Source organism: Nothobranchius furzeri, chromosome 12 (genome assembly GCF_043380555.1).
Source record: "Nothobranchius furzeri strain GRZ-AD chromosome 12, NfurGRZ-RIMD1, whole genome shotgun sequence".
NCBI lineage: Eukaryota > Metazoa > Chordata > Actinopteri > Cyprinodontiformes > Nothobranchiidae > Nothobranchius > Nothobranchius furzeri.
The window spans coordinates 63,681,490-63,697,539 of record NC_091752.1 but is presented as its reverse complement, the minus strand read 5'-3'; the positions used below and the strand labels follow the sequence as shown (position 1 = coordinate 63,697,539).

Sequence of the window (16,050 nt, the reverse complement as noted above, 5' to 3'; positions counted from 1 at the left end):
TGCCCCGTCGATGGCTGAAGCAGGAGAGATGGCTACTAGGAAGCATCATTTAGAGTTCCAGTATCGCTGAACTGTATTAAAGCCTGGGAGTCAGTCGCTGCACTCTGACGGGATTTGAGCGGAAACCACGACTCCTACAGGAGTGAGGAGGAATTTGGAGGAATACTAAAAGACCTAACATCTCTGTAACAACCAAACATGGAGTGGGATTGGAATCACATCTACTCTGATACAAATGTGTCCCGAGCAAAGATGGACCTCTAAATCTTGATTCCCCATAATTTGCAATTCAATAAATGTTGAATTTTGGAATTTTTTTACACTTTTTAATTGGTTGCTTCTTGGTACATCTCACTATTTAGCTGTAACTAATGTCTCCCATGTTTCTTTCCTCTATCCTCACCCCCGTGTTACCCATTTGAATGTATCTGCGTAATATGAGCGCTATAATGGCCACAGTAAAACCGTTTTTCTGTCTACGTGTTTCTCCTGTATGTCTGATCTTGGAATGGTTGTACTGAAACTACATTTCATTATACGACGAATAGAATAGAATAGACTTAATTGATCCCACAGTGGGGAAATTCACTCGTTGTAGCAGCACCAACACTTAAGAGAATAATTTGAAGATGATTAAAAAAAAGAAAGAAACTCTCCGTAAGAGACACAGACATTTTATGCACATCTGGCATTGCACAGGTATTGAACACATCCTGAGTATTGCATTGATGTTATTGTGTACCAGGATGATGCCAGTACAGTACAACCTAAACTGAGGAGTTATACGCTCTTACTGCAGAGGGGATGAAAGAGCTATGGTAGCGTTCTGGGATGTCTCGTTCTGCTTCTGAAGGAGCTGTCCTGTTATGTTGCAGAATTTCAGAACAGGAAAGAGTGAAAACTGAAAATGCATGAATGAATTGTCTTTTCTTGGCAGTAAATTATCAGACAGGAGTTTAAGTATCTCGGGGTCTTGTTCACGAGTGAGGGTAGGAGGGATCGGGAGATCGACAGGCGGATTGGTTCGGCGTCTGCAGTGATGCGGACGCTGAGCCGATCTGTCGTGGGGAAGAGGGAGCTGAGCCAGAAAGCCAGGCTCTCGATTTACCGGTCGATCTACGTCCCAGTCCTCACCTATGGTCATGAGTTTTGGGTAATGACCGAAAGAACGAGATCGCAGATACAAGCGGCCGAAATGAGTTTCCTCCGTAGGGTGGCCGGGCTCAGCCTTAGAGATAGGGTGAGGAGCTCGGACATTCGGGAGGGACTCGGAGTAGAACTGCTGCTCCTCCGGATCGAAAGGAGTCAGTTGAGGTGGTTTGGGCATCTGGTCAGGATGCCTCCTGGACGCCTCCCCGGGGAGGTGTTTCAGGCATGTCCTGCCGGCAGGAGGCCCCCGGGTCGACCCAGGACACGTTGGAGAGGTTACATCTCCAATCTGGTCCGGGAACGCCTTGGGGTCCTGCCGGAGGAGCTGGTGGAGAAGGCCGGGGAGAGGACGGTCTGGAGCTCCCTAGTTGGGATGCTACCCCCGCGACCCGGACCCGGATAAGCGGAGGAAGACGACGACGACAAATTCCTAATCTGCGGCAGGGATTGAATGGTTTGAAACATTGAAAGATTGTTATTTTGGTTGCTCTTTTCTCATCTTCCAGGAATGGCTTGATATTGTTAGATCTATCTCTTGATTTACAGTGACTGGCCAAGGAGCAACAGGTCTCAGTAACTCTCCAACATCAGATGTACGTGCTTTAATTGGTTGAAACTGCAGCGATAGATTCACAGAGACGAGGAAGAAATAGCTTTCACTCCCTAAAGCTGAATGTTTTATGTTTCAGCCACACAAAAAAAGAAGAGAACATGCAGACACAAGCATCAGCGTGTCCTCAGCTGCTCTGACAGCCTTGATGAGACAGCAGCTTGTCTAATTGACTGACTTGATTGGTCTCTTATGTGTCTGCTCACCCGTTCAGCTTCGTTTATCTCAGCTGGGAGACAGGAAGAGCGAAGGGTGCGGGTGCATGCACGAGATATGGCGAAGGCTCTAATCTGACAACCAGAAAGTGTTGATGTTAGTGGAGAAGGCTAGAAGGTAAAAGAGAAAACGTGGAGGTTACATCGCGTAATCTGGTTGTAGGCAGTGGAGGGGGTGGGGGGTGCATGGGAGTAAAATAGTGAGGATGCGACAATGAAATAAGTTCGGTCCAGGAAATTAAATAAATGTAGAGAGATGGAGAATGTGTGAATTTTGTATATTTGGAAGGAAAATGTAAGATAAAAGTTCGGAGTTTGTGTTTGATTGACAGCTATGATTATTTTTTCTAAATTTCAAAGAGCAAACTGTCAAGAGGTCGTGAAAGATAAAAGGGTCTATTTCATGGAAAATCCCCTTTTTGGAGCTTTTATGTGAAATTGTTATTTTCTCATGAAAATAAATCCAAACCAATTTTTGGCTTCATTCATGCAATTTTCGGTTTTAGTTGGAACTTTTGGATTTTACTTTGAAAAAACACGTTTTTTACTTTGGAAATCCTATAAAGTGTCAAAAGGAATTAATCTTGTCATCAGGCGCTGCTCCTTTCCCGGAAGCTAATCTCTGGTGTGAAACCCGTGGCTTAGGTGACTAGCAGCGTGCCACAGACTTGGTAGTCCAGTGGTTAGAGTGCTGAGCTGCAAATGTTTGCATCCCGGTCTTCGCAGTAACTCTCTTCTTCTTTTTTAGCTACACTTGCCAGTATTACGTTTTCAACCCCTTATTGGTAAGCCGTTTAAAAGCTAAGGACTAATCTCTTTTCATTTTTGCTTAGTGGTAGCATGTCCACCCTGGGACTGGGAGATCAGGGTTCAAATCCCAGTCAGGTCATACCAGACACTTTCAAAAAAAATGGGACCCAGTGCCTCCCTGCTTGATGCTCAGCTTTAAGGGGTTGGACTGGGGGTTAAACCACTGGTTCCCGAGCACGGCCACAGCTGCAGCTCGCCACTCCCCACGGGGATGGGTCAAATGCAGAGATGGATTTCACTAGTGTGTGATGACTACTGGGACTTAAACTTTAACGTTGAGTATTTAGCCAGTGTGAGTCCATGCAAGGTGAGCTGAGTAAAATGCTGCTTGGAAATGACCAAATTCAAAGATCTTTAGAGACACAAAATATTTTGCAGAAAATAACCATCCATCCATCCAACCATCCATTGTTTGAACCCCGCTTGTCCACGTAGGGTCGCGGGGGTGGGGGTGGGGGTGGGGGGGTGGTGCCTATCTCCAGCGGTCAACGGGCAATCAGGCGGGGTACACCCAGGACAGAGAGCCAGTCCATCACAGGGCAACACAGAGACACACAGGACAAACACCCATGCACACACACACACTCACACCTAAGGACAATTTAGACAGACCAATCAACCTAACAGTCATGTTTTTGGACTGTGGGAGGAAGCCGGAGTACCCGGAGAGAACCCACGCATGCACAGGGAGAACATGCAAACTCCATGCAAAAAGATCCCAGGCCGGGAAGCGAACCCAGGACCTTCTTGCTGCTAGGCAACAGCTCTAACCACTGCTCAGCCAGAAAATAACCAATAAAACTAAAATATAAAAACATGAAATCTGCTTCAGCTGGCTAAATAAATAAATAATTTCCAGGTATAAATTCAGGCTGCTGAAAACAAATTTAAGATCAATGACATCTCGGTTGTCCCGACGGTAATATTTTATCATATACTTGCCTACCTTTGTTCTCAAAGGTTTAAAATAGCATGGTATAGAATAGGGATGTAAGAAAATATTGATATGGCAATATATTGTGATGTTTTTTCCAGCGATATACCAATATTCAAAGTCTGTGTATCGAATTTTTGGAAGAATTTACAGGCAACCATTTGTGTATTTTCTTTTAATTTGGTGCCATTTAAACGCTGACCACTAGTTGGCAGCAGTGTGCAATGGGTTTTGTTTCCACCATTGAAATGTAAATCCCTCTGTTATGGTTCAGATACCTCATTTTAAACATGTTGAGTAACACTTTCTTGATTTATTTTGTTACATCCACAATGTTCTGTGTGTGAGGTTTACAATGTCAGAACACCTGCATGAGACAGGGTGTTAAATACAATCTGCCAGAATGGCTCACCACCTTCAGATTCCTCCAACACCGATAAAAATGATCAAATACGGAACATATCTTGCTACTGACAGTGTGTGCAGGCCAGAGCGCTGAAGCTCGGCACATTATTATTATAAAGCTAGGTCACATGCGGAGGAGGACACACACACACACACAAGCTAAATATACTTGTTTTCAATTGCATTTATTGGGCCCACTTACTTTTTCTTAGGCCCACCCACAAATGAGTTTCTGGCTACGCTAATGGTGACATATGACAGACTTCTCTGAGCTCCGCAGCCATTACACTTTTCATCTCACGCACCCCCTAGCGGCAGCTCGCGCACCCCCAGGGGTGCACGCACCACACTTAGGGAATCCCTGCTCTAAGCTATAAAGTTGTTATCATCAGAAGAACATTCAGACGCATTCTGTCATGTCTACTTTACCCGTTTTGGAGAGACCCTCTTGGTGGATCCGAAAGTCACAGGGGTCGGCTGACCTCTGGCACCGGAGGGCTGTAGAATACCCAGGTACCGACTCTTCAGTCCAGAGATGTCTCGGGTCACACAAGCTGGATGAAACCGTGCGTCTGGTGGACTCTTAATGAGTCTAACAATATCAGCTTTGTTTCTGCAGGAACTGTTTGCTCATCAGCTTTGCAGGTGCAAAACGGTTTTGACGACGTGTCAAAATCTTTGATGGTTAAAGAGGTTTTCTACAGGTGGCCGGGCTGAAGCGATTCTCTAGAACTGTCGAATCACTCAGGATGATCCAATTTTAAGGTTTTGATGTTATGACTTGCACAGCCAATCAGAGGCTAACAAGTTTGAGATGTTACCAAGACAACTCAGAAACACGCCTTCTTGATATAGGATGTTCTGACTGGTTTAATACTATGTGTGTCAGGGTTTAACGTAGCCGTACGTGTTATGGTGTGAGGACCTCGTCGTCAAAACATGTTGAACACATGGCAGGTTCTAGTAGACATAAACATAATATAACATCCATTCAGTGTGCACATATTAATGAAGCATTTCATTATACTATAATTATTATAAGTAGTAATAAACAAATGTTTATTTAAGGATTATCTAGATTATAAGTCATGGAAGAAGTTTATATTGATTTAGGAAATCATTCTTGAATTTAGCAACTGATTTGAGCTGGAGTTCTTCCTGCTGTGGAGGCAGACAGATGGGACCTTGGGAAAGAAAGTTATTGTGTATCTTTCAGCGTTGCAGAGTCTGTGAGCCCCAACTGGTGTGAAGGCAGGCTCATTTAAAGGGAACATATGCAGTGTTGTGTCTCCTTTCTGACCAGATGTTGAATAGATGTTGAAAGGTCAGAATGTACCTAAACTGTCCATTGCTGGACGCTACACTGGGTAAAAGCCAGACTTCAGCATTCTTCACTCTGAATAAAGTGAAGCCTACATGACTTTAAAACTCATAAGCTTAAATAATCATATGTGATGAAGGAACAAGATGTTTAAATCAAATGTTTGAATAATCTGTGCTTAAATCGATCGTGGAGGATGGCTGCTTATACTGAGCCAGGATCCTCTGGAGGTTTCTTCCTGTTAAAAGGGAGTTTTCCTCTCCACTGTCGCTGCATGCTTGCTTAGTATGAGGATTGCTGTATAGCCACTGACACTCGTCAGTGACTTGATGCAATTTGCTGGGTTCCTTATATAGGAAACATTATTTCTGATTGGCTTAATGAACTGTGAATTGGAATGTTTATCATGTGAAATGCCTTGAGACGACTCTTGTCGTGATTTGGCGCTATATAAATAAACTAGAACTTGAACTTGAACTTAAATCAATGAATTTAAATTGAATATTGTTCTTACAATGATCCATTTAAGATCTTATGATCAGCATGTGTTTGATTTAACAAGTTAATCAACATTTACACCCATACGCATTGCAATAAGATACTCATTAAGGTTAATATTCACCTCACATAAGAGTTTGGAACATTCTCATTCACAAAGTGTAAAAAACATCTTTGTATCTGAACAAGGCGTGTCTTCTGAGGAATGTTTTGGTAAGCCCTCAAGACATGGCACAGTCTGATTTGCCAGAATGCGCCAGAATTTATAAGCAATGAGTTTATTAAAACAAGAATTACTTCCCGATTAATTCAGTTTCCAGCTGACTCCCGATTCGGCCAAATCGGGGAAGAAGCAATTTTGAAACCATCTCCTTTGACCTCCGTGTCAAAGCCTCTCAGCAACGCTGCGGCTGACGTCAGACAAACGGCTCTTTTCAGAACCAAGCAAACAGCCTTGCAAACAAGCATTCCAGCGTCCTGCCTTCACCTGGAGAGATCTCAGACTAGACGGGTCCTATTGGAGCTAAACTACTGGTTCCAGATATCAGAGGTTCACTCCACCGGCAGTGACCATCGACCCCCTGGATCGAACGAGAACCTCCACACAAAGGGTGCGTAGACTTGGCACAGACTGCATCGGATGGTTTTCAAATAAACAAATCTCTGGTTATAAACAAACAACAAATTCTTTTAAAACCCAGACTTCACAAATTCTTTCAGATACAAAGAACAGTTTTGCTAAAACATCTAGCTTCCATCACACCACCTCACGCTTCACATTACATCTCATTATTCATATCTTGTCATGCATAATCATTGGTTCAGGAAAATAATTAAATTAATTTTATAAACTATACACTGACTCTGTCTGAATTAATACGAAGTGTGTTTATGGTCCCTGAAGAAGCAAAGAACCCTAGAATCTTCTGATTAAACATTCAAAGATCAATCAGGTTGACATTTCATATTTAAATGGAATCATCACATCTTATTGGTCATAATTATTATGTAGTGTCAATCATAAAATAAATCATCACGCTACACATACAATAAATTCAGTCTAAAAAATCGCTAATATTGTCTGACTGAATGTGTCGCAGTATATCGTGATATATCGTATCGTCTGCCCTGTATCGTGATACGTATCGTATCGCCATTATTTCACCAAAACACATCCCTAGTATAGAACCTTTAATTTCTTATTGATGGATGGTGGCAGACAAGTTAAGTGCCCACGCATAACTAAAGGGTTGCGGGTTCAAGTCCCATTTGTTGCAGTCGTTGTGCCTTTGGGCAAGAAACTCAACTTCTTTGCCTTCTGGTGGTGGTCAGAAAGACCAGTGGCGCCATTGCACACCAGCCTTGCTTCTGTCAGTGAGCTCCATGACAGCTACATTGTAGTTCATCACCACCAGCAAGTGAATATGCGTGTGCATGGGTGAATAACTGTTTTGTAAAGCGCCTTGGGGGGTTGTATAACCCTTGTTAAATACAGGCTCTTTTTCATTTTCCAGATGTAAAAAGCTTTTTGAACCACAAAGTTTAGATTTGACCAGACTAGCTAACGGCTAGTAGGGTCAAGACCTCGATAGATTCTGTTACAGAGGCCAGCCTTGGCAGAGTCTCACCAGAAACGACCCTGACTTACTGTCGGCAATGCAGACCAAGCTCTGACACCGATCGTACGGGGACCTAACAGCCATATCAGGAGCCTGGTACCCAATTCTCCTGAGGTAGCCCTCACAAGACTCCTTGAGCGACACAGTCGAATGCTTATTCCAAGTCTACTAAACTGATGTAGATGGGTTGGATGAACTCTCATGCAATCTGTAAAGGAATAGAACTGGTCCACCTTTATTAGATCATTTTTGTTTTTAACTGTTCCAACAAAGGCTCTTTTTTCTTTTTATTTAGTCTTTTTTTCTGGCTTCTGTTCTTTCCTGGCATCCGTCCTGGCATTTACATCCTGCTCATGCCTCCTACGTTCTCATCACAATCTGCCTCTTTTTGTCAACTCTTTATGGCCGAATGTCTGACGCGGTTTTGATGTGTCATGAAGAGAAAAATGCACAGACATGTGAGAAATCTCTTGTTTTTCAACTTTGTGCAATAACTAGTTTAAAAAAACAAACAAAAACACGAATAGATTATTTTTGATCAATTAATCATTTTTGTGAGTGTTTCTATCAGAATATCTGCTGGTTTTCCAGTGAAGAAAACACCTTTCCTCTTGATTTATGATGTTTTCTTTAAAATTGTCCCTAAGTGATCGTCTTCTATCAAGGACATTAAACCACCCTTAGTTTAACCCTTGCCCTGAGGATGCTTTTTCATGGGAGACCCCACTCAAGGGCAGATGCCTATGACCACACAACCCCAGGGATCAGAGAAGGTACTCTAGTCCCTCTATCACTAAGATAGAAAGCAGAGTAAAGAAGAAGAAACCTCCTCAGCGAGATAGCCTATGAAGGAATTTAAGTATTTAAGTGTCCCGTTTGTGATGATTGGTGGGATGGAACAATAGATGAACCAATAGATGAGGATTTATCTGGTCTATTGTGTGAAGGAGCTGAGTCCAGAGGTAGTCTAGATCCCAGTCCTCACCTGTGGCCATGAGATTTGAACCATGACCCTAAAGAATGGTGTCTCAGATGCTTTTGACTGTCCTCAGCCTTGGAGATGGAGGGCAAGCTGGGGCAGTTTGGTCTGATAAGGACACCTCTTGGTCATCTTCTTCTCTGACCCTGACCTGGCAGGTGGGATCATATTTCCTCTCTTACCTGGGGGCATGTTAGGGTCTACCAGGAGGAGGTGGAGAGGGGTGTTTGGGTTTCACTCCTGGATCTGTTACCTCCATGAACCAACCTTGGATAAGTGAAAGATGGATGGATGGATGGATGGATGGATCTGTACTTTTATGGCACTGTTTTTTCTCAGATGGCTCCATCTAGAAGTAGAAAAAATGCACGGCACCTTTAAGCCTATCTCCCTACTTCTGTGATTACGGCTGGAAGCAGTGCCTCTTCTTCTTTAGTGTGCACCTCTAGCCGGCCAACAGAGCTAAACCCCTTTGATTTACATTTATCATTTTCACATTACGCTTTTTATAGTAAAAATAATACATTTCATTTGAAAGTGCCTTTCAAAACCCAAGGTCACCTCACAAAAACATGATAATTTATTTATTTATATATAAAATTTTGACTTTTTGCCTACATTATATCACAGTACAGAATTCCTGAAAGGAGAAAACTCTGGATTGCTGCTTTAAATTGTTTTCCCTGTCGATAGGAGGCAGTGCATACCTAAATCATCGCAAGCAAGCAGTGATTCTCGTCTTATATCTCTGAGCGCTCCTTTTCTGTGGCCGTCTCCAAGTTTAGGTCCTCCACCACCTCTCTTACCCATGGTGTCCCACAAGGTTCTGTGCTGGGGCCTCTGCTCTTCCTCCTATATCTGCTTCCTCTTCAGCACATCCTGAGCTCCTTCAAAGGAATCTCCTACCATCTTTATGCAGATGACATCCAACTGTATATCTCTTTCAAGCCTCATGAGATGTCGAAGCTGCAGCTGTTACACACCTGCTTAGACTCTATCAAAACCTGGATGGCTGGGAGCTTTCTTCAGCTGAATGAAGACAAGACTGAGATCCTCATCTGTGCCCCAGACAAGCTGGTTCCCAAAGTCAGAGACTCTCTTGGTCAGCTTGCTTCCCATACCAAACCTTCCATCAGGAATCTTGGTGTGACCTTTGACCCAGCTCTCACCCTGGATTCTCATGTCAGTTCTCTTGTTCGCTCTTCCTTCTTCCATCTCAGGAACATTGCTAAGCTGAGTCCCATTCTGTCCCGCTCTGAACTTGAGACAGTTCTCCACACCTTCATCTCCTCACGCTTAGACTACTGTAACTCTCTTTTCACGTGTCTGAGCAGAACCTCCCTGAACCGTCTACAGGTGGTTCAGAATGCCTGTTCTCGGCTTCTGACCAAGTCCTCCAAACACACCCACATCACCCTGCTTCTCCTCCAGCTTCACTGGCTGCCAGTCAACTTCAGGGTTTATTTCAAGATCCTGGTTCTGGTCTATAGGGCCTTACATGGACAAGCGCCATCTTACATTGGTGATCTTCTTAGTCCCTACACCCCCAGCAGGTCCCTGAGGTCCAGTGATCAAAGCCTACTGGTTGTGTAGCACCAGGCTAAAGACCAAAGGTGACAGATCATTTGCTGCTGTGGCCCCCAGACTCTGGAACTCTCTCCCCCTGAGCCTGAGATCAGTGGACTCAGTGGTCTCCTTTAAAAAGCAGCTGAAGACTCACTTGTTCAAGCTGGCTTTTGTATGACCTTCATCAACCTCTCTCTCTTTATTCTGCTCTCCCCACCTATTCCTCCTTCCTCAGGATCCACTGATTTCCCTCTTTCCTGTTCACTCTCTCTCTTTCTTAACATTTTTTATCACAATTGTCCCTTTTTGCTCATTTTAAATAAATGTTTAAACATTTTCTAAATGCTTTTTATATTTTTACATTTTTTGTTTTTGTGAAGCGCCTCGTGATTTTTATCTTGAGAGGCGCTATAGAAATGATATTTTCTTCTTCTTCTTCTTCTTCTTCTTCTTCTTTTTCTTCTTCTTCTTCTTCTTCTTCTTCTTCTTCTTCTTCTTCTTCTTCTTCTATTTTTGTGTTGGAGTAAGATCTTACCAACGGATGCCCATTAGGGTCAAAAATCGTGGGAGCGCAGCCTCCAGTAAGATGACAAACACAACTGACAACTAGTGAAGAGCTAAAAGTGTAAAACAACAACGTTTATGAATGGAGATTGTTTTATAACCGTTTTTTATAAATCAGTAAACGTGTTTTGTCCTCACAGACTCTCGTAGAAGGACACATGACATCTAAAATGGCGTCACCCAGAGACTTAGGCCCGCTCGCATGTATTTCAAACCTGATTTTTATGGCTATGTGTTACAAAGCCACCAACATTTTTCAACAACTGGGCATCGTTTAATTCATTTCCAACATTTCTATAGACATTTCCAGAGATTAGCGGTAAAAACTGCACATTGTCAACATTTTTCGTAACTGATACTGCATCATATTTTTTCATCACTAACTCTGATTGGTTATCTTTCCTCGCTCTCAATCTGCATCCTGCTGAGTGTTTTCCTTCTTTGAAGTCACACAAGTTACACACTTATCCACACAGCTGTATGAGGGGAACCCTCAACACAGATCCTCCATCTACTCTTCAGCACTACTGCAGCATAACTCACACACACACGCACACACACCTATATACACTGTGCTGTAGCAGAGCACATGGATAGATCTGGGAGCAGACACTGGTGACATCACTTGATTCCTGCTTCTGCTGTATCATCATGCTTACAGACTCTTGAATTAACAATGTCAATTACAAAGGCTGAAGACTGCTTGCATGAACACACACATAGGAAACATAGCAGGATGTGATCACCGTCGGCTTCTCTTGGCTAGACATAAAACTGTCCACACCCGTCAGGAAAGAGACAGCTGTGTGTGTGTTTTCTGTGTGTGTCTCTCTCTCACACACACACTTTACACAAAAGATTCACGCAAAATTCAAATCTTATTGTGATATTCTCCAAACAGATGTCATTAAAATAGTCAATATAACTTTAACGACTGACACACACACACACACACACACACACACACACACACACACACACACACACACACACACACACACACACACACACACACACACACACACACACACACACACACACACACACACACACACACACACACTTTCCACCATTGCCTTACCTCTGTAGCACATGGATATCCACAGCAGCTCCAGCACCTGACCCCCAAACTCGCACACGTCCAATCCCAGCATGCTTTCTCTCTGCAGGGGCTGAAACAGAACCGGAACACCGACGGACTTCCACAGGTAGCACCAAAAGTAGGATAGAAGGAACGGGGAAAGAAGAGCATCCACAGAAGTGTTTTGGGGAAAAAAGGACTCAGGCAAACATCTTCTTTACAATAAAAAAAACAAATGTATTTAGATGTGGTTGGGGAGGAAAGATTAAAAGAGAGGGATGTGAGCGAAGCAGCAGCGGAGAGGGTATCCTTGGGTGTGGGTGTGGGAGTGATGTGAGTGTGAGAGAGAGCTAGGATGGAGGGAGGGAGAGGGAGAAGCAGCAGACATGAGAATCAGCTGGTTTCTACTTCCTCTTGTCTTTCCTAAACTAGACATTAACGGAGAAGGAAAAAAAGTCTAAATATTTGAATAAAGTCTGAGCGTTTTGGTCCTGTTTGGTTTTTCTGTGTGCCTCCAGTAGGATGCAGGGATCTCACAGCAGTGGAATGCTGCTTTTGCCGGCAGAGCTGTCTGCAGTGTGTGTGTGTGTGTGTGTGTGTGTGTGTGTGTGTGTGTGTGTGTGTGTGTGTGTGTGTGTGATGCTCTCAGACGCTGGCTATCGATTCGCAGACAAGCATGGAACCCCTCCCTCCTCCTTCCCCTCCTTGTGTCATCAGCCCAGCGACTGCAATGAGCTCATCCTTTACCACCCCCTCCCTAACTCTCTCTCTCTCTCCTTCCACTCCCTAGCTCACTCCTTGCATCTCCTTGACTACTCCTGCAACTCAACTCAGATCAAGCTTTTTATGCTTCATCCGTCTTCACTTTTCCAAATTCCCACATGGTGTCCACTCTCTGCTCCATTTATCCATCAGTGTCAACTCCCTCTCTCCCTTTCTGCTTTGTCCTCATCTCATTTGTGTTCTCTCTGTGTCTTTTGGTGGCCACGCCCTTTCAGCACTATTCTTCACTTATGACTTTAATTCTTCTCCCTGTTTTACTATGAACAATTTTATCCACCCTATGCCCTCATTTAGGTTCCCCCTCTTCTCCGAGAAAACCCCTGATGCAGTGATGGAGGTTGTAGTTCTACAGAATACAAAAGGGCTACTCTTCCGGTACACAAGCTCTCCCTTTCACACCCGTCTGCACACACACCTCCTTAATTTGTCATCTAGAGGTTATCCAGCTGTCGTAGTAGATGATATGGTCGACAACTTCCCTGTGTTTTATTCTCCCATGTTCAAACAAATTAGTTATTTTATTATCTTAGAATTCCCCAGATTATTCACATGGATAAAAATGTAGACACAATCCCTGATATAAAACTATGTTGGGGCTCAACATGACCCAGGAGCCCTAACAAAGGGCCAAACACAAACCCATTCTAAAGCCCTACAGTGGTTTGCCCCACCCACTCTGACAGGACCAGTGTTGGAAATAATGGTGTTTGTGTATAATGGCGTTACTTTTTAAGTAACAAAGTAATCTGATGAATTACTTTTGTCAACGTCGTTACCGTTACTGGGCATGTAAAGTGGCACGTTATTACAATGTAGTTGAATGAAGCTCAGCGGTGTCAGGCTTTCTGAAGGCCCCACCAGTGATGTGTAGGTCACGAACGAAATGACCCTTAAGCCTAATTTATACTTCTCTGTCTGCGTTGGTGCGGAGAAACGCAGCGCCATCCCGCGTCAGCGCAAGGGCTCGCAGAGGTTGACGGAGACACACCCACGTTTTAAATAGCCGTTAAAAGTGATGGAGTCCGCAAGCTTGTGATTGTTCAGGACGCGCTTCCTGTAAATTTGTCAACAGCTCTGCCATTGCCCCGTTAAAAAGTAAAAACGTATTAAGTGGCAGACCCAGAACTGATTGAAGAGCGCCTCGTGGAAAAAGTCTGAAATTTTGAACGTTTATTCCCCTGTGACCAAAGGTGAATAAAATACGGAGCAAACGTTTTATTCGTGGACGGAAGAGCATGGCTTACAGGTGGCAACCGCATGAAGAGGTGGAGATGAACAAAGGACAAATTAGTCTGTTATAAAGTCTCTGAAATATAAAAACACACGAGTGTTATGGTGGCATGATACCACAGAAAAGCGCTACGCCCTCTGTTGCCCGGATGGGGAATTGCTTTGCATGCGTGTGCTTCTCCCCCTTGCGGAGCTGATGGATCTGTGTAAATCAGGCTTTAGAGCTGATCAGAGCCATCTCCTTCTTGGAGAAGCTGAAGTGAGTGACACAGACTGTACCTGCACCTCCCCCCCGTCCTACCCCAAGCAGCTAACAAACGTTAAAAGCGTACACACATACACGGGGTGGACTGGGACCAAAATTTGGCCCTGGCATTTTTATGTACTGTCAGCCCTCGGCAGGGAAGGTTCCTGCTCGCGACTCGTCTATCCCGTCAAATGTGGGGGGAGGGATGGGGTGTTGTGTGTACTGCTCGCGGACTTGTCTATATAACCACATGTGAGATGGGGGCTTGGTTTGCGACGGCCCAAGCTGGGTAAGTGGCCCACTTGGCTAAGCGGCCCACCGGGACAGTGCCAGAATGCCAGATAGGCCAGTCCACCCCTGCATATACACACAGCATACCTCCAATTGTTGTAATGTCACGCCCATCATGCCCAGACAATTCAAAAATGGGAAAAGAGATGGAGCTGAGGGTAGGGCCATTACATTTGGAACAGGAATGGAACAAATGAACCAGTGTAGCTGCTAGCTGGCTTAGCTAATCCAAGAAGGTAAGAAGGGCTCCGGGAACTCGAGTATCCCACCTGCACGGCCGGCTGGCTCTCGTGCGAGGTTGTAGTCATGCTGGCTGCCTGTGGAGATCTAATATGGACCAGGTCTGTTAAATTACAAGCAGAGCCTCAGACAGCTGCGATCGTAGCCTTGGCCTTTTACATCAGCTTTTGCTCCATGGTCAGAGATCAGCGAGACATCAGCTACATGCTTACCCAAAGCTAACAAAGTTTTTCCGGGCGTTTTTAGCAAGAAAAATGCAGTAGAGCGGCTCCAACGTGAAGGCACCTCTGGCCTGTTATAACAAAATCATACCTAGGTAAGCTGACTGAGGATATTGGGCTTCGCTGGTCCACTGCTGTCAAAGATCCGCGAGTGTACTATTGTCGATGGCAGAATTTTTTTTTATTGACCAGAACATTTGTTTGTTTTAATTTGTTTTTGCATAACAAAAAAGAACATGAAGCTGAAGCAGAAACTGCTTGGATGATCTGTTAGTAACGACAGCTTGCCTTCTGTGTCCAAATATTTCCACGATTAAAATCCAAACACGAACACATAGAGAACAAAACTAAAGTTCAGTGTTTGACCCCCTTTCGTCTTCAGAACTGCCTGAATTCTACGTGGCGTTGATTCAACAAGGTGCTGAAAGCCTTCTCCAAATGTTGGCCCCATATTGATAAGATAGCATCTTGCAGTTGATGGAGATGTGTGGGATGCACATCCAGGGCATGAAGCTCCCGTTCCACCACATCCCAAAGACGCTCTATCGGGTTGAGATCTGGTGACTGTGGGGGCCGTTGTAGTACAGTGAACTCATTGTCACGTTCAAGAAACCATTTTGAAATGATTGAACTTTATGACATGGTGCATTATCCTGCTGGAAGTAGCCATCAGAGGATGGGTATGGTGGTCATGAAGGGATGGACATGGTCAGAAACAATGCTCAGGTAGCCCGTGGCATTTAAACCATGCCCAGTTGGCACTAAGGGGCCTAAAGCATGCCAAGAAAACATCCCCCACACCATGACACCACCACCACCAGCCTGCATAGTGGTAACAAGGCATGATGGATCCATGCTCTCATTCTGTTTACGCCAAATTTTGACTCTACCATTTGAATGTCTCAACAGAAATGGAGACTCATCAGACCAGGTAACATTTTTCCAGTCTTTAACTGTCAAATTTTGGTGAGCTGGTGCAAACTGTAGCCTCTTTTTCCTATTTGTAGTGGAGATGAGTGGTACCCGGTGGGGTCTTCTGCTGTTGCAGCCCATCCACCTCATGGTTGTGCGTGTTGTGGCTTCACAAATGCTTTGCTGCATTCCTCGGTTGTAACGAGTGGTTATTTCAGTCAAAGTTGCTCTTCTATCAGCTTGAATCAGCCGGCCCATTCTCCTCTGACCTCCAGCATCAACAAGGCATTTTCACCCACAGGACTGCCGCATACTGGACAGTTATATTTTAGGTGGTACACAAACAGTGAGAACAGAGGGTTACCAATCTGCTCC

At 44.2% G+C, this 16,050-nt stretch overlaps 1 protein-coding gene across 1 annotated transcript in view; it reads right to left on the bottom strand.

Annotated features, from left to right (window-relative positions):
- arhgdig (Rho GDP dissociation inhibitor (GDI) gamma) overlaps window positions 1-11,964 on the bottom strand; it is a 48,494-nt gene extending 36,530 nt beyond the window's left edge. The window contains exon 1 of the mRNA XM_015945452.3: window positions 11,752-11,964. Within this exon, the coding sequence (XP_015800938.1) occupies window positions 11,752-11,824 (73 nt within the window). The 5' untranslated portion in view covers window positions 11,825-11,964. The remainder of the gene's footprint in view (window positions 1-11,751) is intronic.
- Window positions 11,965-16,050: the final 4,086 nt, after the last annotated feature.